The sequence below is a fragment of the Melanerpes formicivorus genome, unplaced genomic scaffold (assembly GCF_026170545.1).
Source record: "Melanerpes formicivorus ecotype bairdi unplaced genomic scaffold, bMelFor1.0.p_v2 SCAF_5, whole genome shotgun sequence".
NCBI classification, from domain to species: domain Eukaryota; kingdom Metazoa; phylum Chordata; class Aves; order Piciformes; family Picidae; genus Melanerpes; species Melanerpes formicivorus.
In genome coordinates, this window is record NW_027142357.1 from 13,520,898 (window position 1) to 13,544,816 (window position 23,919).

Here is a 23,919-nt window from a genome sequence, read left to right on the forward strand (position 1 = left end):
AATCAAGATGCAAATTCAGACAAATAATAAAAGGAAATAAGCTTATTTATGCAAATACTCTTAAATGTGATAATTCCTTTTCATATAATTTTGGAAATATTTATCATCAGGTCAAACAATTAAAATCTAAAGATCTTCTGTTAACAATCTGAAATTGAGCCCTTGTAGTTTCTCTCATCTAGAAAAAGGCAGTTTACTTTCAGATTTTGTATTATATAATTATATACACAAATAACAATTCTTCACAGCCCAAAAATTCAGTTGATAATAGAAATAAGAATGGCCATAAGACTGGCAAGAATCAATGATCCACAAACTTACCACTTGTTTTTTTCCCATATCATTTGAAGCAGTTCCCTGAAAGAGGCACTGTGAAACACTCTATACTTCCTTCACGCTGCTCACGCTGAACCTCAGCTAATTCTGAACTAAAAATAAGCTTCTAACAGCCAGGATTAGCTGGATGTGAACCTTCCTGCCCCCGGGGTTAGGGCCCACTACTACTCTCATTTGAAAAAGCAGCAGTTTGTTTCCCCGCACTGAAAACCCCTAAACTCCAAACGCTGATACAGATTGCAGTCAGCAAATTTGACTTAGGTTCCTTTACCCAAAACAAATTGAACACTTTGTACAAAGAATGGTTTTCAGGCACTCCCACTTGGATTCTGGCCATGCTGAAGGCTGACAGCAAGCGCTATTCACACAGGTAGGGCACAACACCCTCCCACCCCGAGTGGCATCCGGCAAGCTGGTCAGGACTGGTCACACTATACACATGCTCCGTAAAGGAGCAAAAGTACTGATGAAGGCCAGAGCTCATTACTTTTATTGCTTCCTACAATCTTGTGGTAGTCATTATTAAATGTGGACAGTAGTTTTGTTAAAATTTTAAATCCCCAACTTTGTATACAGCATAGACTGCCTGCGCAGTAGTATCCCTGTTTTGTAGTACTGTGTCTTCTGCAAAACCTGAAAAGTGAAATAATTTTTCTGTACTGTTTACTCCTTGCAACAAAGTAAATCACATGCAAGCAGGTGGTGGTGAATACGCGATCTGTCCCATCTGTCACCAACAAATACCAACTTTATTAGTGTACAGTTTCGCCGAGTCTGAAGGAACTCACTCCAAGCGCCATAGAAGGAGTTCGAGCATAGGTTTCCAGAGATATTTTGCTCCTGACAAAAGAGCTGCTGAGTGCTAATTTAGCTACAGTGCCGCTGAAACTGGGTGGACAGTGGTACAAAACCGCACTGCCCGCATGTAGTGAGCTAATCTGACACCACGCGATCTGAGCGGTGGTATCGTGAGGGCAGTTACACACAACTCAAATGTTTACACTTTACAGATTCAAAGCTTTGCTATTTTTCTTTCCCGAGATAGCTATATATGGACGAAAATATGAAGATGCTTGCCTCCCCCCCAGCAACAAATGAGCAAAACCGCGCTGCTCTAGGCTGGCTACACCCCACCTCCTGCGGGCAGCAGCAGGGCGGCCACCCCGGGAGCCGGGATGCAGGAACCGCGGTCTCAAAATGCCCTGGTTCCGCGTCGTGCTTCAGCTCCGTTTCCTCAGGAGCAATTGCTGTTGCTGACAGCCTCGGTACAACCCTTCAGCAGCAGTGCTCAAGACGCACAAAGCTTCGGCTGGTGCTTACAACCTAGCGTCCCAGGCTGCAGCCCCACGAGGCCGGCACTGTCTCGGCCACCAGCACTTTGTCGCCCGCTCCCCGCCCGAGACGGACCTGCAGAACCGCCCCGCATACACCCCGGTCCCGGTGCGCCCTCACCCCGCCAGAGTCCGCCCGCCGGGACGCCATGCCGCGCCCGCCGCCGGTCTCCCCGGCACCGCGAGGAGGAGCTGGAGCTCGCTTCCGCTCTGCACCGGAGCTGCGAGATTGAGGCAGGCTGAGGCTGCGGCCCCCCCAGCGGACGGGAGGGTCAGCTTCTCATTTGGCTTCGCTGCGGCGGAGGAAATAATTTGTCCTTCGGGCCGTGGGCAAGCAAAATTAATTGCACGTTAGTACGAAAACAAGGTTTCTAAGACTTCAGTCTGTACCCATAAACACGACTTGCAAAAGTCCCAGTTACTGGAATGTAGAAAATAAATGTGATGAAGTTCTGCTACAGCACAAATAGCCACACAGCAATGCAATTATACTGGGAACATCTAATAGTATCATAGTAGCAGTCAGAGTTGGAAGGGACCACAAGGATCATCTAGTTCCAACCCCCCCGCCATGGGCAGGGACACCTCACGCTAGATCAGGCTGGCCAGAGCCTCATCCAGCCTGGTCTTAAACACCTCCAGGGACAGGGCTTCAACCACCTCCCTGGACAACCCATTCTAGGACTTCACCACTCTCATGGTGAAGAACCTCCTCCTCACATCCAGCTTGAATCTCCCCACCTCCAGCTTCATTCCATTCCCCCTAGTCTTATCACTACCTGGGACCCTAAGAAGTCCTTCCCCAGCCTTCTTGTAGGCCCCCTTCAGATACTGGAAGGTCACAATTAGGTCACCTTGGAGCCTTCTCTTCTCCAGACTGAACAGCCCCAACTCTTTCAGTCTGTCCTCATAGGAGAGGTGCTCCAGCCCTCTGATCATCCTCGTGGCCCTTCTCTGGACACCTTCCAGCACCTCCACATCCCTCTTGTAATAGGGGCTCCAGAAATGGACGCAATACTCCAGGTGGGGTCTCACTAGAGCTGAGTAGAAGGGGAGACTGGGAGACTCACCTCCCTTGACCTGCTGGCCACACTTCTCTTGATGCAGCCCAGAATCTGATTGGCTTTGCAGGCTGCAAGTGCACACTGAGAGCTCATGTTGAACTTGGCCACCAGCAACCCCAAGTCCCTCTCCTCAGGGCTGCTTTCCAGCCAGTCACTGCCCAGCCTATATTTGTGCCTGGGATTGCCTCGACCCAGATGCAGGACCCTGCACTTGCTCTTGTTGAACCTCATGAGGTTGGCTTGTGCCCACCTCTCCAGCCTGTCAAGGTCCCTCTGGATGCTCCCCCTTCCCTCCAGCGCGTCTGCTGCACCACACAGCTTGGTGTCATCAGCAAACTTGCTGAGGGTGCGCTCAATGCCACTGTCCATGTCACCCGCAAAGATATTGAACAAGACCAGTCCCAGGACTGATCCCTGAGGGACTCCGCTTGTCACTGGCCTCCACTGGGACATGGACCCATTGACAGCCACTCTTTGGGTGTGACCATCAAGCCAGTTCTTTATCCATCTAGTGGTCCACCCATCAAACCCATGTGTCACCAGTTTGGAGACCAGGATGTGGTGCGGGACAGTGTCGAAGGCTTTGCTCAGTTCCAGGTAAATGACATCAGTTACTCACCCCTCATCTATTATTTTCATCACCTGCTCATAGAAGGGCACCAGGTTGGTCAGGCAGGATTTGCCTTTGGTGAAGCCATGCTGACTGTTCCCAATCACCTCTTCATTATTCTTCTGAGTCAGTAGTGCCTCCAGGAGGGTCTGCTCCATGATCTTTCCGGGCACAGAGGTGAGACTGACGGGCCTGTAGTTCCCTGGTTCCTCCTTCTTACCCTTTTTGAAAATGGGGGTAATGTTTCCCCTTTTCCAGTCTGTGGGGACTTCCCCAGACTGCCATGACTTTTGAAATATAATAGAGAGGGGTTTAGCAACCTCACCTGCCAGTTCTCTCAGCACCCGTAGGTGTATCCCATCGGGTCCCATGGACTTGAACACTTTCAGGTTCTTCAGGTGATCACGAACCTGATCTTAATAGTGAAAGGAGATCTGTCTTTAAGCAAACACATTAAAAATAGGCAAAAATAGGCAAATGCTGGACTAGGCAGAAGTGTCAATGGTACTTACCCCACACCAGAGACACATTGAGACTCTTCCTTTCTCCCTTTTTTCCTGTGAATAAAGAATACTAGCTCTGACTGGAACAAGCAGGCAGTGTGGTAGCTGCAATACTTGACTTTGAATAATCTCTTTCTAGACTATTTAAACTGCTTTTGTTGATTTTTCTGCAAGATAGGCCAACAGTGTAATCCTCTGCATTTTTCAGAGTTGATGCAGATGCAGTGCAAGGTGAGAAAAGAGTGAAAAACTGATGAGAAGAGCATGCTACTACAGAGCAAACCAATAGGAAAATGGGCTGCTGTTTCCCTCTTTGGTAAGTCCACTTCCTCTCAGGTTTCATTCTAGTTGATGGAACAAAAGAAAATACTACTGGTATTTTGAAGGTAACTGTGGTTTTCAGAGTAACTTTTATTGTGACACCAGCACTTTGCTTGTGTCTTAAAAGATAAAAAGTATAAGCAGCAAACGAGATAGCTTCATAATGCATGTGAAAAGAGCTCTGCACTGAATATTAACTGAATATCATTTGTCAGTAAGGCTTCCAGAATGTCCAGCTATCATAGTATCAGAATGAACATAAGAAGCATATCCATACTGTGTATGAGTAAATTACACAGATACATGCAACAAAATAGATTTTTCTTTATTCTTGTAATTGGACACACATAATTTCCTCCTCCCCCTTTTTTTTTGTACAAAAGTGGATGCAACTGTAACATAAAAAGCTGAAGAGCTACACAGAACATAGTATGATTATATCTGCTGTATCAGCTTTGTTCCTAATCCTCTTCCAAATCCCTCACATAGAAAGATAAATTCTTGTAATCCTGATATTAGGATTATTCTTGAAAACATAAACTCTAATCCTGCTGAAGCTGCCAGCTGCTCAGAATTATGGCTGAGTATCTGAACATATCCATACTGCAGGCACCCACTGGGGCTCGTCCTGTGCACGATGGACTGCAGACAGCAGCTGTGCAGATGCTTCTTGTAAATTGTCATTCACAATCACTTGATCAAAGAACTGACCAAATTGAGATTCCATTTTCTTAGCCGTTTCTTCCATCTCCTGTAAGTCTTCTTCCTGCAAGACACAAGACAATAAAGCTTCAGTGTGGTTTTGAGAAACATATTTGCATGTCATATGCAGAACACCTTGGGCCTTGTAAACAAGGGATTAAGAGATAGTGCCAGTGTACTTTTACAGTTTGCTACAATAAACTATGCATGCTATAGTCGGTTCCAAGTCACTGAAACAGAGCTGACTGCCATATCCTTCCCAAAGAAGTACCCTGTCTCTCAATATGCTCCATTTGCCCCCCAAATGTTACTCTACTCATGAGCACTGGCAGAAGATGTTAGGGACTGGAAGGCAAATCCACTACTGTTCTCATTCTACATTTTAGTTTATTTCCCCACCATTTATGTTTCTTTCTGTATAGCAATCATGACTCATTTCTTTAAGCAGTTATGGACTGAGGTCTCAAAAATTTTGAGATGCGAAACTTGATTACATTTTGCGTGGAAAAAATTGTGACAATGCATTAGACACACTGTAAATAGAATATATGCAATTCCTACGAGGAAGATTTGTGCTTTATCTATAAAACTTAGTATAGAATTAAGCATATATGAAATAGCAATACATTCTTATGAATACATGAAAAAAATGTATTAAATTGCTGAATGACGTATATTCCAGGTATTTCAGTGAAAACTGTAAATTTAAGTGTTGACTCACATCTTGTCATAAGGCAGTTGGTTCAAAATATATAGAATAACCTCTCATGTAGACATTTTGAAGCAAAATGTCTCAGAATCCCCTAGGTACAAATTACAACACTTCAGCTTCAAAGCAAATCTAGGGGGGGGGGGGGGGAAATCCCAATGAACCAAACAAAAAAAACCCAGTAACTTAGATTTGATCCTGAAGACACAATAAGGTTTTTTAAAGAGTTAACATAGTAACAAAGTAGAATGCATTATGTTCTAAACACAGAATTGCATATGTCTCTTCAGCTTCTTCTATTCCAAGATCTCACCTTGAATTTCATGTTCACATAATAATCTGTAATGATCCTGGCATTTTTACGAGTCTGTCTCATGCAGCTTATGCTAGATGGCTTGATGAATATAACGTAGGGCTTTAATTCATGAGTCCGGGCTACTTGTATGCCCTGCAAATTAAGTGTAAAAAGTAGTTAAGTATTTCAACCCAGTCTTACTCTCAGAAAAAGCCAAATGTTTACAGCATGCTGTTACCTCCAGACCTAGCAGGAATCTCTTTCAGAAGCACCTACTTTAAAATGACCTCACTAATAATCCCTGGACCAGACATTGTTAAGCAGCTGTAGCATACCAATTACTTAATTCTGCTTGGTAACCTTATTAGAAGTTGCTTTCAACCCCAGTGAGTGACTGGACATGGTAATTAGCAGGTCTCTACAATTTACATTAAAGATAAATTTGAATTTATTTTTTTTTAACTGCTAGAAAGCTACTTTTGGAAAAAGTACAGCTTTATTGCTCCATACAGAAAGAATATATCCTGCTTTCAGAAATCTTCATGCTGTGTAATGTTTGTGTTGTGTAGCATTTTTGAAGTACTGCAGAGCAGGGGAAGGAAATAAGAAAAAATAAAAAAAGAAGAAAAAGCACAACAGGGACAGTTGGCCAAACTGCCAGATTTAAAATACAAGTAAGAAGCAGTAAATCTATTTCACCTCACAGCAGTTACTGAATAGCAGCTATGTGCTGTTACTTCATATCCTTTCCAAAAACTTGTCCTTTATATTCACACTCTAAAAAACTGATAGTGGCACATCTTTTCAAAGTAGCAAGATTACATTTCCCACCCCACTCTTCTTCCTTTTGTTCAGAAGTGTAGCAGAAAAACAAGGATGTTTTTAGATCTGAAATGAAGACTAAAATGTGGCCTCATCTGCCCCTTACAGCAGTTTGGATTTTAAGCGGAACTGCACAGATCATGTAATTTCACACAGCACAAACCACTGCTAACCTGAGTCTGACACACCAGCTTTTTATCTCTACAAGTTACAGAGTTATGATGTCTCTCAGAAAAGATACTGAAATTCAGCAGCCTAAACAGCTCCTAAGTAATAAATATGCCAGAAATTTAGAGAAGATTTGGCTGAACACAGCTTTAAATATCTTAGATATTTACAGGCTCAGGCCTTTATTAGTCTTAAATTCATTGGCAAATTCAACTGAAAGACAGATGGAAAAAAAGAAGTGAAGAGCATCTAAGTGAAAAGATCAGCATGGTAAATAGTTCTAAAAGTATTAAAGGTGCTACAAGTAATTAAGAAAAAAAAAACCCCAAACAACACATAAGAATGTAAGGATTGCATCCAAAACATTTTTTGCAATGTTCAGCATAGAAACATGGTAATCACCCTAATATTTGAAGCACATCTTACCAGTATCTTCAAGGGCATATGTGCAAGCTGTCCTTTCTCACATAAGTAAACATTTTCAAATTGTGTTCCCTAGGATTAGTGGTGGTCTGCACAACAAGCACTCACTACAGGTTCTTCAAGAACACTGTTTGGCTGTGTGTGCCAGCAACTTACTCCCAGCTGTTAAGTTACTTCTGAAGAAACATAAATGCAACATATAATTCCCTGCTTTTGTTTTATTACTTTAATAGATGCTACTTGTACCAAAGGATGTTTAGAGATTGGTCTCAACTAACAGGGCTTGGAGGAGAAAGAAATCCCATATACGAGTCTCCACTTGAATAATCACCCTTGTTTTAAGCAAATACAAAAACTTAACTTCTGCACCTCCACCTGATAATGCAGCTGCTGACTAGAAAACAAATCTGATTTGTACTTACTTGTCACTGTAGCATCCCCCACAATACCTATGCAGAGCTAAAGTTAAAACCAAGACAAAATAACTAACACTTTGCAATAGCTCAAGAACATGCAAAGAATTATTTTTCTACCAGGATATACAAACTCTAGATTTCCTGCCCCTTTACAACTCACCTGTGGTTCTAAATCTATTACACAGATTTTCCCTTCATCGAGGACTGTTCGCACTGCATCAATACTGGTACCATATAGGTACCCTTTGTACTCCCCATACTCCAGCATCCTGCAGCAGCAATGAGGAAGAAGGAAAAGGAAAGAGCACTTGAGTCTCAGATTCCATTTTAGGGTGAAGTTTTCCAAAGTACTTCAGTGATTAAGACTGAACAATCATAACGCTTAGTGAACACTGATGAACCTTTGCTCTTGCCTGCTCCACTGGGCACAAAAATCAGAACCACACCAGTTTGACACATCCAAAGCATGCATGTTTCACAAAAAAAAAAAAAAAGTTACAAATTATGTGTTTAGAGTTTGTGATTCTAATGATAAAATGTTTGCCATTTATATAGTACAAATAACTTCATAAACCAGAAGATCTCAAAGCATTTGGTACCGCTCAAAGACCGTAATTTCTGGTGTTGAGTTGGTCTTTCTTAGAGGGATTATTGATGCATAGAAAAGAGCAGAAACTTCGGAAAGTTTAGCACTTACAGTTCAGTTCTTATGTGATTCTGCAATGGAGTTGTAGACCCAGATCAAGTCTGACTCACTTCAGAGTTTAAGAAAGCAGTCTAGCTTACTCATAACTTGCATGCACATCAAATGAACTCAAGACTGGAGATCCCACTTTCTTTTAGGATTCCGAGATAGATTGTAGAGGAGTTTATTTGTAACTGCATAAATAGGTTTTGAAGCAAGGGGCCCAAGTACACCAAACATACATAAAAATTACAAGCGAAGAAGCCCAGACTTGGGACCTAAGGACAAAACCATCTTGTCTTGGATCATGTTACATTTTAAATAACAAAAATGTAAAGTGTCTCTCCTACTTACCTGTGGCTATACACCATGTTTTCAAAAGTTTCCTTTGAAACATAGTGATACTCACGACCATTCATTTCATAACTCTTCTGAACACGAGTGGTGTCTGAAAGGCAATACACACAAACACAAACTCACAAAAATTTAAAAACATCAACTGCATATAAATTTATGTAATGTTGTAGATGAAAATATGTCAACTTTATAATAAATTAGTTGTTGCAATCTGTTATTCCAGAGCAAAAGCTTTGACTACTGGTTGCCCAGTGGCAAGTCCTTGAAAATTATTAAAGCAGATCTGTATTTCTTGGCTTGGAAGGAGAATCATTTAATCCAATTATCTGTGATTCAAATCAGTCAGGAACTGCTTTGGAATTAGTTGCACAATGTTTTACCTCTCTAAGGCAAAATTAATTGAAGTTCATTCAGAAATATCCCACAAGCCTTTCCATACTCATGCCTTCCCCATATCTGGGATCTTTAGCACAAAATAATTCCTGAATTTTGCACCAGCTTCAGATTCATACATTTCCTATTTGTTTATCCAAATCAAAAGAACCAAATAAGCACAGGTACAAACAATATCAGTTATTACATCATAAATTGATCTATGAGTCTCATTGAAGGCTAAGAAGGAAATCTGCAAAGCCTATTTAGCACCAACTTCTGTTGCTTTCGTTCTCCTATCTGATCACTTAAACCACTATGAACTTACAATATCCCCGAGAAATAGTCTTATTTTTAAATCCAGAAAAAAGCAGACATCATGATTAAACAAAATCATGCTGATCTACAGCTACATATAGCTTTAGGGGTTTCAGGAGGTTAACTTGAAAATGCCTTTGGCTGATATGCCAAATAAGGAGAAGGATCATATTTTAAACTAATACTTATAAAACCAAGTTACTTTGGCTTACAGTAGAGCTGGGGGGAGAAAAAAAGTCATACAAGAAAGAATGTATGAATACACTAATGCAAAAGAAAGTGCATTTGAAGGAGGTAGCGGGGGAAAGGAGAACATTACGTACGAGGTATGGCACTTTGAAACTCTCGTGGGTTACTTGCAATAAGCCTTCGCCTTAGTTCGTTCACACCAACACCTGAAGGACCTGAAAAGTTGGAAAAGCTACTGATAGTACTGACTGGCAGGTTTTCTATGCATGCCCCCTATTTTCTAGCACACTGCACACACGCCAATGAAATGGAATTAAGTTTCCCAAAAATGTACCAGAAGTGACTGAAGCATCTTCATTGATTCAGACTGCAAAGCACTTCCCAGTACTATAGTCATACCCAGGAGGCAACCCAGCAAAACCACTTAAAAATAAAAATCATCAAATACTTTCAGACTTACAAAGGATTTGCCTTTACCCAATTTGCTTTATCAAGATCATGGACCACAGCAGAACAATTTCCTTCAGTCACTATCATTAAAGACTACTTCAAAGCCTGCAGCCCACCTAATTCAGTATTTCCTATAGCAAGCATTATTAAAGGCATTTTTTTAACTTTCTAGTCTGGAGTTTAAACACGTTGCCATATGCATGCATCTAACTCTTGCTGTAGAAATATCTTCACATAAAGATGTTTTCTAGTAAGTTACAAAAATGTTCTCCTAGTTTTCTGTGCTGGCCCAAACTGAATATAAACTGGGACCATTTCCCTAATAAAATCCATTATCAACCAGCATTCATAACTGTATGGCTTCTTCTAAGGACTAATTAAAAAAATATTCACTATCTTAAAGAAGATGATACATAGATTACACTTCAAAACCAACAATGAGGTTACATTTCAGACAATGCTTTGAGAGCTACCTGCACAGTCTGCAACCACTACAGTCAGCAGCAAGAAACCTCAGTGGATCAGACTATGACTGATTCCTTCCCTTTGTTACAGGTAGTGAAATTTGCATGAGAAAGTAATTAACCTCTTACCCACTAGTATAATGAGCCTGTTCCGGTCTGTTGGGTGCCGCTGGTACCTAACCACCTCTTCATAAGGAGCTGCGAGAGTGCTGTAACAGCTGCTGGGGCACTGAGAATAACATGACTGCTGGTTGGTCCTGGCTTTCCTGCGACACAGGCGCATACTTCTACGGAAACCAGCTGTAAGGGGCAAAGAAATCAGTATTGGAAAATACACCCTGGGCAGCTAGTTTTTCAATCTAGCATGTCCATGTCACAGAACATACTGAGATTTTGAGCTTTTGCAGGGTGGAAGTTGTTGAATTTATTGGTAGAAACTCTGAGCATTAAAAGACAGCTAAAGAGGAGGTCAAATCTCACCGAAAGTCATCTGACAATCTGGAATTAAAAAGATATCCCCCACCCCCCAAAATGATCCCCAAAACAAGCCAAAGGAGCAGTTTTTCTCCACATAAAGCATCACTAGAGAACAGGTGAACTGTTTTTAAATAAGTTCACTTTCTTGAAGCAAATCTGGAACATCTGCTCTAGCTTCCAGAATGAATCCAAATATTTTAAAGGTCACTGTGGTTTAGTAACAGGTATCAGTTTGTTGCTCCATTGATATTTAGGTCTACTTTTCTAATGAAAGTCCTCATAATTATTCACAATGGATGATACACAACATTATGCTCTAGCAACATTAATGTGTAGTAAGGGAAATCTTAACAGCTAATCAAGATAAACTACTGGTGGCCAGGCCTCAGTAGAAACCCAACAGGAAGAGAGATTTAAATGGAGAAAACAAGCATTAGAAGGAGGACAGTGACTTGTTGAAGTATGGAAAAAACAGAGATGCAGAATTCAATAAGGCTTTAAGAGAAAAGCATTTTATTTAACCTCAGAGAGGCACGCAAGTTGCAAACGTCTTACTTTAGTTATTGCATACCAATAAAGACCCGTTGACCAAATTCACCAAATTCTTCCTCTTCTGGAATACAAAGAAAAAATACTCATGAAATAACAGTGAAAGCTGAAGAGCTAGACAGCTAACAATTATTGCTGATCCTAAATGAAAACCAGTGTTTCTGTAAACATATGCAAGTAGCATAACTAATATAATAAAAAAGCACATTACTCCATGATATGAAATACTCAAATATTTCAGATGACCCATTAAAAGAACCACTATTTACGTAAGAGAAAAATTAAATTTAGAAAGCCTTGGTATTTGCTACATTATATTTGAAAGCCAAAATTGTGTTGTGTTTCATTCCTAAAGTAACTAGATGCTAAACAATGTTCTGAAATGCTTATAGTTCAACCATGTAATTTAAACTTTTCAGGTGAAACCTAGCTTAAAGAATTCTTTTGTTACAATATTACAGTAACTAAGATGTCAGCAGTTCAGAATCAGAACAGAAAAGTTTATAACTCAGTTTCTACCTAATAATAGCATGCTGGAAAAATGCAACATGCTTTGGCTCAGATCTTTCAGACAGAATGAAGACCTGATTTCATTGTTTCTTGTTAATCATCTTTGGATCAGAGATATCTGTGTTCCAACATCCCATACTAATTTGTTCCCTCCAATTCTTTTTGTCCCCATTCTTATGCTGTTCTTTCTAGAGGCTTAACCATTCAGGTAAGCCTTCTAAATCTTTATTTGTATTTTCTGTAAATGAAATCTCTCCTATAAGGGTCAAAAATATCTATTTCCCAATAGATGAATGCTCTTAACAGTTTAGAAACTATTTTATAAAGATGATTTGAAAGCAAATAACTAAGGAAAAAACTCCAATTGCAGCAGCATTTAGATTTCTCTTTAAAAAAGACTCCTAATTTTCTGCTAATCATGCATGTAGTTACCCACTCTGTGCATTTCCTTTAGCTAGGCCTTGTTAAACTAAGAATAAGATACAGAAGACATAGGCACATCTTTGAAGCCAGTACTTTTTTCAAGGTGTGAATATTATTTTCATTTGCAAAATATGGACTATATAATCTTTTAGCTCTAGATTCTTTGACTCACAGGTATCTCATAAGCATCTTTCCCATCTATGCACCCTTCATTACTTGTGCCTTTAAAATACAGTTTTATTCTTACATTTCTAGATGTACTAACAACTCCCTTCTTTACGATTGTATAAAAAAATACTTGTCACAAAATTGCTCGTTTAAGGCAAAGTTCAGAGTACCATTCAGCTGACATATGCCTGTATCATTTCCATCATCAGGTCTCTTAGGCCATTATTTAAATCTTTTGGAGCATTTCTGCTTCATCTATCCTCTGTTCTGTGGTATTGAGTGCAGTGTGTAATACTACAAGGAACAAGCAATTCAGCTACTGAATACTGTAAGATGAGTGGGAGCTTCTGGTAATGCAATAAACAACAGATAAATTTTAATGGATTACTGCTTACAGGAGACAAGGAGAAAAAAAGTTAGGGTTACCTTCTTTAAGTTCCTCTGCACATTCAGGTAGAGAGATACAAACCAATTAGTTTTGAGCAGACAGTCTATACTAAGATTAAAAGAAAACAAAAAAAAAAATCAAACTAGCATTGTCCATTGTATTTAGGACAGTTAGGAAACAAGTACTGTGGGCTTCACATCTAAAATATTCCTGTTTGAGCATGAATTCTCATTTCCCAAAGAATGAGAGACTCAGCTACAGCATCTGTGTAAAGTGCTGTACTCAACTACTGGTTAATTTAAAATGTAGGATAGCACCTTTATTCCTCTGTCTGGAGACAGCAGAGAGCTGAGTCAGCACTGAATAGGATTTGCAGGAGTAATCCATAAATGCAGTTATCAGAAACGTCCTAGCCCCAAAACAAAGGGCTCCCCTGCAGACCTGATGGTTCTGTCATAAAAGGTTTGGATATTGCTTGAGAGGTAGAAGAGAATGAACCACCTGTGATAAACGGAGAAGATCTAACTGGCAATTAGGAACCTTGTCAAGAAAAGCAAGGCTAATGTGGAATGACATTTTCTCCACAAGACTACTAAATAAACAAGAAGTTTAGCAGTAGTAGATTTGTTTCAGTGAAAAAATTATTTGTTTAGAAGACTTAAGTTTGGCAGACCTCTGAATATGCTGCAAATAGGTAGCTGTTCCTTTAAAAAAAACAATAAAAACCCAACCAACACCAAACCAACAACCCCAAAAACTATTTGGTTACAAAAAAGCACTGATTGTATATCTTGATAAATAAATAATTAATTTTTTAAAAGCATTTTTATTTCTTGAATGCCAGCCATGCACACTATTAGGAATCCAGAACAGATCTCCACTTTACCACATCAACTCCACAGGCACAGGGGAATTCAGGCCTTCATTACCCTATGGTAATCCAATTATCTGCTGACATCAGTGCAGACCATACCTGTCACAGCTTGCATGGGTATAAGTGATTAGGATTTGATAAACAGATCTGGTACTGGTGCACAAGAAGAAACACATTGTGGCATAACAGGAGAAAAATCTTACTACTAAAGTAAAAATCAGAGAGCAAGAGGAAGACTTAAGGCAATAGGATCTTACGTAATGGGTTTTCAAGCCAGAATGGCTTCTGAAGCTAAAATAGCATTCTGGTTTTTGACATCTGCTTGCTTTTAAGATGCTTGCTTATCTTTGGACACATTTCTTGCAGCAGAACAATAGCAAAGAATCTGGAGTTAGGTCAGAAGAGCTTACCAGACTCAAATGTTTCTTCATCTTGTTTAGTAATCCAGATAGCAAAGATATTAAAATACATTGAAATTAATTTCTTTTCCTTCCATAGAATTCCAGAATCAGAAATCAATTTTCCAGCTTCTATCAGTCTGTCTCACACATACTCTCTCCAATTCCCTCTACACTAAGGTGGCATAATACAGCTCATTATACTTAAATTAACTTGTCTAGTCTTTCTCCACCCAGTCCTGCAGGATCACATCACTCCTTAAAAGCTTTCTGAATTACCTCAGGAGAAGGAAGAATTAGCTGTGCTGCTTTAGGAAGCAAGTCAAGATAACAGTCTTCATATTTATGTATATGTATTTATGTATAAAACCCTTATTCTTGCTCAGAGACTGAAAATGTATTCTTCTGAAGTCTTGACAATCAACTGTATGGGTTCTCCAAAACTACAATCATCTATGGCACTAAACATACAATACACAAAAACTGTGGTAAGATCACAGCCACAGTCCAAAGCCAGAATCAAAGGCGAATCTCATTCATGTAGATAATTTTGGCATGGTCCCTCTTTTCCGTACAACACCTCACTATAAACACTACACCAGAACCGCAAACGGCTCATTTTAATACACTAATACAGGATGAGGTTTCCCGAGTACGAAAACCACAATTTTCTACCATTAAGTTCACTAGCAGAATGAATAGTTATATCTGGGAAACAGAACAAGGCTTTAACTAACTACTGTCTTGAAACAAATGGATGTGAATTTGTGAATTCAGTTACCTGTTTCCACACACTTCTCATCAATTTGCATGTCATCCTCTACAGATCAACACAAGGGGGAAAAAAAACCCAACATCATCTGAATCAGAAAAACATGGGGAGGGAAAAAAAAAACCCTTCCTGATCTTACAAGACTGAACTCAGACATCAGAAAAATTATCTGAAGATCAAATCAGCTTTGGATCTTTAAGGATTTTAACTGTTAACTCCAACTTACTGATTTTCCCTGTCTTTAGTGAGCAAATATGTCTAACTTGAATTCTCCTTTTGAAATAATAAAAGGTTTAACATGGCTGTTACTGTATATATATCTTAATAATTAAGTATTACTAGGACATAAAATATTTTTCCACTCACTTCCTTCTTTCCTGTAGCTTTTAAAAATGCATATATTTCCAATATGATTCGCTCATGGAAAGTCTTCTGTTTGCTTGATTTTATTATTATATATTTTACAAAGAACATAAGGAAAAGAGTGATTCAGATCTCTCTGCAGCCCTGGACCACATCAATGCCCTGAAATGCTATCGTGTGGGCTTGGGAAATCTTATGGGCTCACAATACTGCCCTGTGTGCCCTGTTCTTGTGTGCCCCTCCAGATATGAGGTCCAGTAGAAGCTATTTTCCAGTTAACAGGCAATTGTCAGGGCGTCTGTCAACCATATTCTTCCCATATGCATACTTTAAAGAAATTTTCTGTTGGAGCTGCTTGTGTCAGCTGCTGAAGATGAAACAGAAAGAGGGAGAAAAATATAGGAAATAGAGTTTTTTCCTTCCTCAAAGCAACTTATCCAAACTGGTACTCCCTAGCAGATAATGCATAACTTTAGTTTCCACTTTAAAACAATATAAGCTTCTACTATTTCAAGTGAAAAAACACTTGATATAAGTTATGCTAAGCACACAAAGCGTCAAGAACTTGGGTTTTTTGCATGTATTTACTGAATTGCCTCATTTCTAACTTTTAGAAAAGCCTGTAAAAGCATGTGCTATACTGATTCTAACTACAGGAAGGCAGCATTGTCTAGGTATGATCTCCTACCTTCTTCCACAGTGCTTACTGCCACAGCATACCCATTGAAGCAGTTAAAATGCAATAAAATTATGGTGAAAGAGAGTCCCAATTCTAATTATCAAAGCAATTAATTAGTGCAAGAAGAAACCTAGGCAAATCTAGGAGTTATCACAAGATAAAAGTTAATTTTATACTAGTATAAAGAAACATAGGAAAAATGGGGAGAAAGAAAACTGGAAGAAAACTTTGTGTGGAAATAATTGCATGTTTACAGAAAATTACAGTTGGCAGAGAATTTCTGGATTGTCACCACAAACTTATGGGCAGTATAGCTCATCTTACATCTCAAGGGAAGGAGGGAAAAAACAAATCTATCATTTTCTCAACAGTTTTGATGACAAAGAAACATTCTAAATACATGGCATGGTATTTTCCAGTGCAAAACTATGATCGGTGTCCCTGGAAAGCTAGGTTAGTGCAATTCCTGCCTCAAGACTTACTCACATCTAATTATTGTAGAGGGAATTTGTTCTCAGAGAGAGCTACTAGATCTTACAGACTTCAGGAGGCAAATTCACACTTTCTTTCACAGTCAGATTCCAAGGGCACTGGAGACAGCCTCCACCAGCAGTACTCCAGGTACAACTACAATCAAGAATTTGTTTTTTCTGGACACAGTTGACACACTTCTGAGGTTACAATATGGCTCTAGAGACTGTGTCTTTGAATTATGCTGGATTGCATGAGCATCTATTTTAGTACCTGTAGAAACAGAATCAATATCTTTCTTTCCCATCCTACCATTCAAGTAATTTTTCACTCACGCATTGATGATTTGAAACAGAGATGAGGCTGGAAAGGTTGAGACCACCAGAATTCTCGCTGCTTCCTACATAGAAATAAATGTTATCACAGTTATAAGAAACAGAACAGTCCACAAGCACATTATGCTCCAGTCAGATTCACTGCTTTACACATTAGATCAGCAGTACTGAGCTGACCATAAGACACCAAGAATGGAAACATTACTAATGTTTTAGCCCACTGCAAAGTCCTGAAAGAAAGCTTGCATGCTATCAGAACTATTTAAGGGCAACTTCCAAATAAGCCACCCAGGTGTAGATTATTTTGGGTTTACACCTAAAGTTAGGAAGATAAGACACATTGTGGTACATACACCTGGAAGAAGAAAAGTATACTTCTGCTGTGGGTAATAGTACTACTCCCTCTGTTAATACACTGAGCCTCTTGCTTGCAGCCTTAATCACAACTGAGTTTGGTTTCAACTTTTATTATATGGATCCTAGTTAGGTTGACATATTGTAAAACTGAAGCATATCATCTACAGCTGTGTGGCCTTATGTTTTCCTGAGTGTAACAGACAGGACATGTGTTTAGAGGATCAAACTGAAGTATGCTACAGCAGTTGAAGTACAGGCAAGGGATCCTTGTTCTTCCTTAAGCATGGTCATTTTTGGCGGATAGAGGGGTGTTCCATTCCTTTTTTTTAGTCTGATCTATTCAGTTTTGACCAAAGACAAATATGTCAATCATGCCCCACAAGACGTCTTTAAAAAACCTCAAACTGTTTCTTGGTACAGCTATGACATTATAATATACATTATACGATAATGTATATTATATACAATATACATTATACAATAATAACCCACTTTTCCCCACCTGCCTCCCTTCCCCCCATTTTGTAAAACCAAACCAAACCAAAATCCCCTCCCCCCACCACACAAACCAACCCCAAAACCACACACACACACAAAACCCCCAACCAAACCACCAACAAAACCCCACCACCACCCAACAGGAAAATACAAACAAACAAACAAAACCCCACAACACCAAAGCCAAACCCAACCAACAATAAAAATCACCACCACCAAAAAATCATAGCTGATGGTCCTTAAGCAGTCAGGGCCCTTAATTTACACTCAGGTGTTACACTTTCCTAGATGTCTTAGCAACTAGCACAGACACTAGGCAACTATTGTAAACTTCTTAGATGTCAATTTAAGATGATATAGGGCACTTCTCACTGAGGTACAAAGGAAGGAAAGCAGGAAGTTGGAGAACAGAAAGAGGAATGATGTCTGTCAGATGTCACTGAATCATACTACTATGCAATGTCTGAAAATTCTAAGTAGCAAAGTCTGAATAACAGGCTACTTTTTAAAATGAAATTGAAAAAATTACAGTTTCTTTACCTTTTAAGAAGATGATTTGAGGGTATAAGTCCAGCACAGGCACTAAGATCTGAAACTTTCCTGGCTTGCCACCAGAAAGCATCATTCTGGTCCACAATCTGGAGTATTTCACCCTTCTTAAAAGGCAAACCTGCATCAGCACATGGTATGGCAGGATCTTGCAATGGCCAGTAATCTGCCATTGCTCGCACATAGAGCTGGCAAAGAAAACAGAGTTCAGTGGAAGCCATGTTAAGAACAAATTTTATAATCACTGGACCAGGTATTGCTGCAACTTAGGTCAATTCATGGATGAAGTAATATTTTAAAAACCAGATCAACCCCTCAACCCTATCAGTTCATTAAGGCAGAAAACAAAAAAAAAGGTTTTACATATAGTGTGAAAAGAATTGACTTCAACCTGCGGATCACTCTGAAAATGTCTTCATTACCTTTAGCACAACTCTATTTCATCTTACTGTCTTTACTGCTTCAGCAGCAATATATTGATGTCAGCTGGGAAGTAGCCATAAAGGCAAGCATAACCTCAAGAACTGCAATATACTAAGCAACACCACTTCTCTGCATCACACCATGAGACATTTCTGGGGTAACTGCAGTAACAATGCAGAAAAAAGAATCTCCCTTACTGTTGTTTGGTTGCTGACAGGCCGATCTGAAACTGGAATTAATTTGAACATAATTGTCCCCTGAGACAGTGCCTAAAGGATTAGAAAAAGATTAAAATGCAACTATATTCAACACAAACAACCAAACACTGGCAGCACAAGCCTAACACAGCATGGCTTTGAGGTCACTGTAATGTCTACATTACACATAGAATGTAGGCGGTCAGTGTGAAAATACTGTATTGCTTTCAAAAGGAAACTCAAGAATTGAGTTGTGCTAAATATTTTTAAATCAACAAAACCTAGGTTTCATTAGAAATATATATTATGACAACATTAATATAAACTTTTTAACTGACATTTAATATAAATTAGCAGAAGGGTCTGGTTAGCTAAGAGATGTAAAGGGGGGAGGAAAAAAATACAAACATTTAAGAATTCACCATTCCAATAGTGTTTGTATTTCTTACAGCTAGAAATAGTACAGACAGGGAAATAACACAGAGAAGCACATGATGCTGGTTAAATGTAGCAATACGTTACTAATGGTCAGTAACAGTTTGCAGTGATGAATCCTGAAGGACTGTGGGCAAAATGAGGAGTAAGTAATAGGGATTTCTTATCAGAATTCTGGTAACAGTAAGACCACTGCCCTTTTTTTTTTTTTGCAAGGCAAGGTATATAGTTTACAAGCTCATGTGCGCTTTGTAACACAGACTCTGATTAGAACAGCACCATTCCACTACTTTCTTGTGGAATATTAATTGAATGGAGCTTCCAGAAAGATTCATATCAATCAATAAAAGGGGAGGGAGGTATATTCAAAAAAAGATTCAATACCAGAATGTTAATAACTTGCTCAGGCTCAAGTCCCTCAATAGGAACTCCATTTACTTCCACCAGTTTGTCTCCAGCATACAGCAACCCTACAGTGAAAACGAGGATGAAAGCAGCAGAAGTTTTATCACATCATGGATTATTTTGGGTAGATGAGGTAGATATATCACAGGCTTGGAAGTCAGTGTTAAAAATTCCCATACACCAGGTATGCCTGAAGGCAGTTTGAATCTATGCTATATTGCCCTGGATAGGCCTGCAGACTTCTGAGAGTCGCAAGAAGCTTGCATGCTTTAGTTTTATTTCCTTTCACCTCCCCCATACAACATGTTTACAGTCTATCAATTAATTGCCTTTAAACTATCAGAGTTCCTTTACCAAAGTAATTTTTTAACCTAGTCTATCTAAACTCATTATATTAATAGACTATGAGACTTGGAATGAGACCTTTAAACATTCCAGGTACAGTGGGAGGTCTTGGGACTCCACTCTGTCCTTTATAAAGTCTTCACACTATTTTTAAAATTTTCTTTCATCTCAATTAAAACATCAAAGTAGGAGCTCAATCAGCTATTGTCTAGTTTGGGTATTCTTCTCTATACATAGGCCAGAGAATACTAAAAGGAACTGTTTTATAATGATTGCAGTTCAATTTTACTTCTGATGCTTTACATTTTAGTTACAATTCCAAAAGAACATGGAACACATTCTATTCTACCATTACTAAGTAATAACATTTCCAAGGGAACTCCTTGGAAGATTGCTTAGCAACTAATGCTACCAAAGTGGTTAATAGACTAGTGCCAAAAAAGTACTGCTACATGTTCCTTAAAGCCCATTATTTTAGAGAATCGCAGATTACCAATGTTTTCCATTTCTTCATTAAGGAATAAGCTACTAGTATTCATACTACACTGTAGCTTGGGATATTCCTGATCAATCTCATGACAGATTTATCTTGGTGCCAATAATACATAGTGAAAAGTGAATTTGTTCTTCAGCTCAGTCTCAAGCATAGCACATTCACATGAATGTCATTGCAAGGTATTGCTATTCACAGTGCTGTCCAATGTACGTATCTTCTTTCTCTCTAATGGACGACAAATTGTAGAGGCTAAGCTATTTTCTCACTTCAGACACCAAGTTCACTTTCTTGTATCGCTTTGTTTCAAGTTACACATACCACTTCTGTCTGCAAGCCCACCATGGATCACACGGGCAACTGTTATGTCACCTGTTACCTCATGGCGTTTAATGGTGGCACCCTGGCAAATAAAATAAAAACACACCGATCATTGAAGATCTTCAGTAAGTTTCCTTTCACATCGTAAGTCTGATCTTTTGAATGATAAACATACATGCACCTTAACCCTGCATAGATCTAGAAATAATGCATCATGATTAGTACTAAGTCCTTCAATGTCTTCAACTTCCATCATACTAAAGAAACCTCACTAACTGTAAGAAATCTATTACAGCTATCTTTTCCTAGACCAGATTAGTTAAGCTATACAGTATTTTCTGCTTATAGGCAAAAATTACTTTTAAAGACTCTTTCAGTCTCTCCTCCTTTCCTCAATAGAATAGCTCTCAATCCAATTTGCATTTCCATTACACAAGATAAAACCATCTGGCAAATATTCAAATGGCAAGCAGACAAGGCACCGAACAACGTGCTCTAGTTGTACCCACACTGAACAGGGCTAGATGGTCTCCTAAAGCCCTTCCCAACCTCACCAACTCCTCTGATTCTGTAAAAACTGGACAAAAAAGCACACAAGCTCTATGACATTCCTGGAAAGAAACCAGTATGCATGAGATGCATTTATCAATACTTGTGTAAGTTCAAAGAGTTTGACAGGCATTAGAAAGCTCCCTCACCAGAGGCTGGTTGTTTTTCACTAAGCAGACAATCCTCATGGCTTCCTCGTTTTCAGGTATGGTGTCTGGCAGCGGTGGAAGGGTTGGTTCAAAATCTTTCTGGGCCACAGTATCATGAGCAGATAGCAAGGCCTGTTACAAAAACAAGCAAACCAACCATAAGCAAAGATCATACACTAGAACAGCTTTAAATAGGTCACAAAATAGAACATCAATGAGTAAGTTCCTTTCAGACACTGCCATTTTCTTCTTTCTGTGTGGAAATTTAAATTGTGAAATAAAGTTGTAAGAACACTTCCTCGCCCTGCTTCTTCTAGAAAACTTACAGAATATGAAGGATTTCTATTTGGAGCTCCAGGGTAAAGAATGCAGATTTTATAATTCAATATTCCCTTGTATTTGCATCTGCAGCAACTGTACTTCCGAATATACTTCTGTAAAAAACATCTCTCTCAAGCATAGTCCTTCAAAAATGCAGCTGAATGCAGGCACTTCAGATACACAGGCCACATTTGATTCCATAGCTAGGTTAGTTCCTGAGTAGGAAGCTATGTCTCCTCCAACTCCTTCACCAGTTCATGTGTACAGCTGGCCATCTGTTTCCATTGCAGGCATCTTTGTGAGCAAACTTTCTTTCCATACACAGGACTTGCCTTTAAATGTGGAGTACGCAGTAGTCGTCTTAGCTCTTTGATCTCTCCAAACTGAGGGGCTTCACGCAGTAACTCTATCACCTAATAAATGTAAGAGAGAAAGCGCAGAGACTGGTTCTGGAGGAGAATTAATTCAGAAAGCTCTAAAGTGAATTTAGAGGACTATGGTATGGTGAGTTTTAAGCCCCCCACATTGTATGACTCAGAGCATATGTATATGGTTTGCTCTAGAATTGGATAGTGGCACTCAGATTGGCTTAATTTAGTTCAGGCACAGTGTTGCGTGCTCTAAATTATTTTGTTTTCTCCTATGCCTCAACCAATTTCATCTCTAGTGTCTGTTTCTCCACCTAGTCATTAACTCCCACTAATTCAGAAATCTAAGAATTAGGCAGCTATTGTGACCAGAAAGATTAAAAAACACCTTCCCAAAATCCTCATGTCAGACTGTTTGATTGTAGTCATAATGCTGAACCACACTGTTGCATGGTCAGAATATGGCCAGTGGTTAAAACGAATTATTTCAGTGTTCATTGCACTGGCCAGGGCTCATGCTTTCTACTGACCACAGCTGTATGCATTCCTCACCCTCCCCTCTCTAAACATTGTAAGAGTTAGAAGTTGTGGGAAAAGAGAATCTATTAGGAGCAAGTAAAGCAATGCACTTAGGCACAGCCTTACCTCACGGTTCAATGAGTGTGCCTGCGGTGTGACAGGAACTGGTCTTTTTCCAAGATAGTGTTGGAGGCATTCATAAATCTACGGCATGCCATGACAGAAAAGACAGTGCAATGATGATATGGTCAGTTCACACGATAATATAGATCCATACAGAACACACAAAATTGTATTTCTAGGAATTTTTCACTCCAACTAGAGCCAAAAGAGCTTGCAATCTCAGTCCTCAGCACGTCTATAATTCATTGTCTTTCCATAACAGCATCCAACTAGCCAGTTACGCTGGGTTGACTTTTCCAGTAAGAAAGGCTGATTACACAGGACTATTAACAGCCTGATAGCATCAGTTCTCTGACTTGCTGCTTGCTTGCTTCCTTTAGTTGCAGGAATGATTAATAATGTAAATCTGATTCAAAACAAAATAAAATGTAGTATTTAAAGTTACCTTATGAACATTCTTATCCACTGCAAGATTTAATTCTTTAAAATGGAAGAATTTTGAAAATCCTCCTTATAGGAAAAACAGAGTTTGTTCAGAATTTGCCTCAGAGATAGAATTCTGCACAAGCAAAGAACACCAGCCAAAACTCTGTTGTATAACAACAAACAGTCTTCAGATCAACGTAAGCAAAAATCAGAAAACCAGAATTTTTCAAGGATCCATGCAAAAAAGTGGGATGCATAGCCATACAGAGATTTAAGCATAGAAAAGGCAGCTGAGCAGGGCTGTGTTCAGCCTATGCTTCCACACCCCCTGCCCTTAATATGGACGTGTAAAGTATAAGAGCATTAATGTCTAGGAGATTATGAAAGAAAATATTCTCTTTTTCCCTTTAAAGCAAAAGTGGTTTTGTTCACCTTGACTGCTGATGTTATGACTACCAGCTCCAATGTAAATAAGCATTTCTTGTCTTGATAGAGTAAA

General features: G+C 39.3%; 1 protein-coding gene across 7 annotated transcripts in view; it reads right to left on the bottom strand.

The window, feature by feature from the left end:
* Positions 1 to 4,247: 4,247 nt before the first annotated feature.
* MPP4 (MAGUK p55 scaffold protein 4) overlaps positions 4,248 to 23,919 on the bottom strand; it is a 30,189-nt gene continuing 10,517 nt past the window's right edge. For all 7 annotated transcript variants that reach the window (XM_068138288.1, XM_068138290.1, XM_068138289.1 and 4 more), the window contains 19 exons: positions 22,998 to 23,075; positions 22,317 to 22,397; positions 21,664 to 21,795; positions 20,966 to 21,047; positions 19,786 to 19,871; positions 18,967 to 19,038; positions 18,338 to 18,534; positions 16,943 to 17,007; positions 16,146 to 16,163; positions 15,104 to 15,142; positions 14,335 to 14,355; positions 13,089 to 13,103; positions 11,584 to 11,625; positions 10,665 to 10,835; positions 9,756 to 9,836; positions 8,740 to 8,833; positions 7,861 to 7,969; positions 5,890 to 6,024; positions 4,248 to 4,931 (listed from right to left, as the gene is read on the bottom strand). In XM_068138288.1, coding sequence (XP_067994389.1) covers positions 4,740 to 4,931; positions 5,890 to 6,024; positions 7,861 to 7,969; positions 8,740 to 8,833; positions 9,756 to 9,836; positions 10,665 to 10,835; positions 11,584 to 11,625; positions 13,089 to 13,103; positions 14,335 to 14,355; positions 15,104 to 15,142; positions 16,146 to 16,163; positions 16,943 to 17,007; positions 18,338 to 18,534; positions 18,967 to 19,038; positions 19,786 to 19,871; positions 20,966 to 21,047; positions 21,664 to 21,795; positions 22,317 to 22,397; positions 22,998 to 23,075 — 1,710 coding nt within the window. In that variant the 3' untranslated portion in view covers positions 4,248 to 4,739. The remainder of the gene's footprint in view (positions 4,932 to 5,889; positions 6,025 to 7,860; positions 7,970 to 8,739; positions 8,834 to 9,755; positions 9,837 to 10,664; positions 10,836 to 11,583; positions 11,626 to 13,088; positions 13,104 to 14,334; positions 14,356 to 15,103; positions 15,143 to 16,145; positions 16,164 to 16,942; positions 17,008 to 18,337; positions 18,535 to 18,966; positions 19,039 to 19,785; positions 19,872 to 20,965; positions 21,048 to 21,663; positions 21,796 to 22,316; positions 22,398 to 22,997; positions 23,076 to 23,919) is intronic.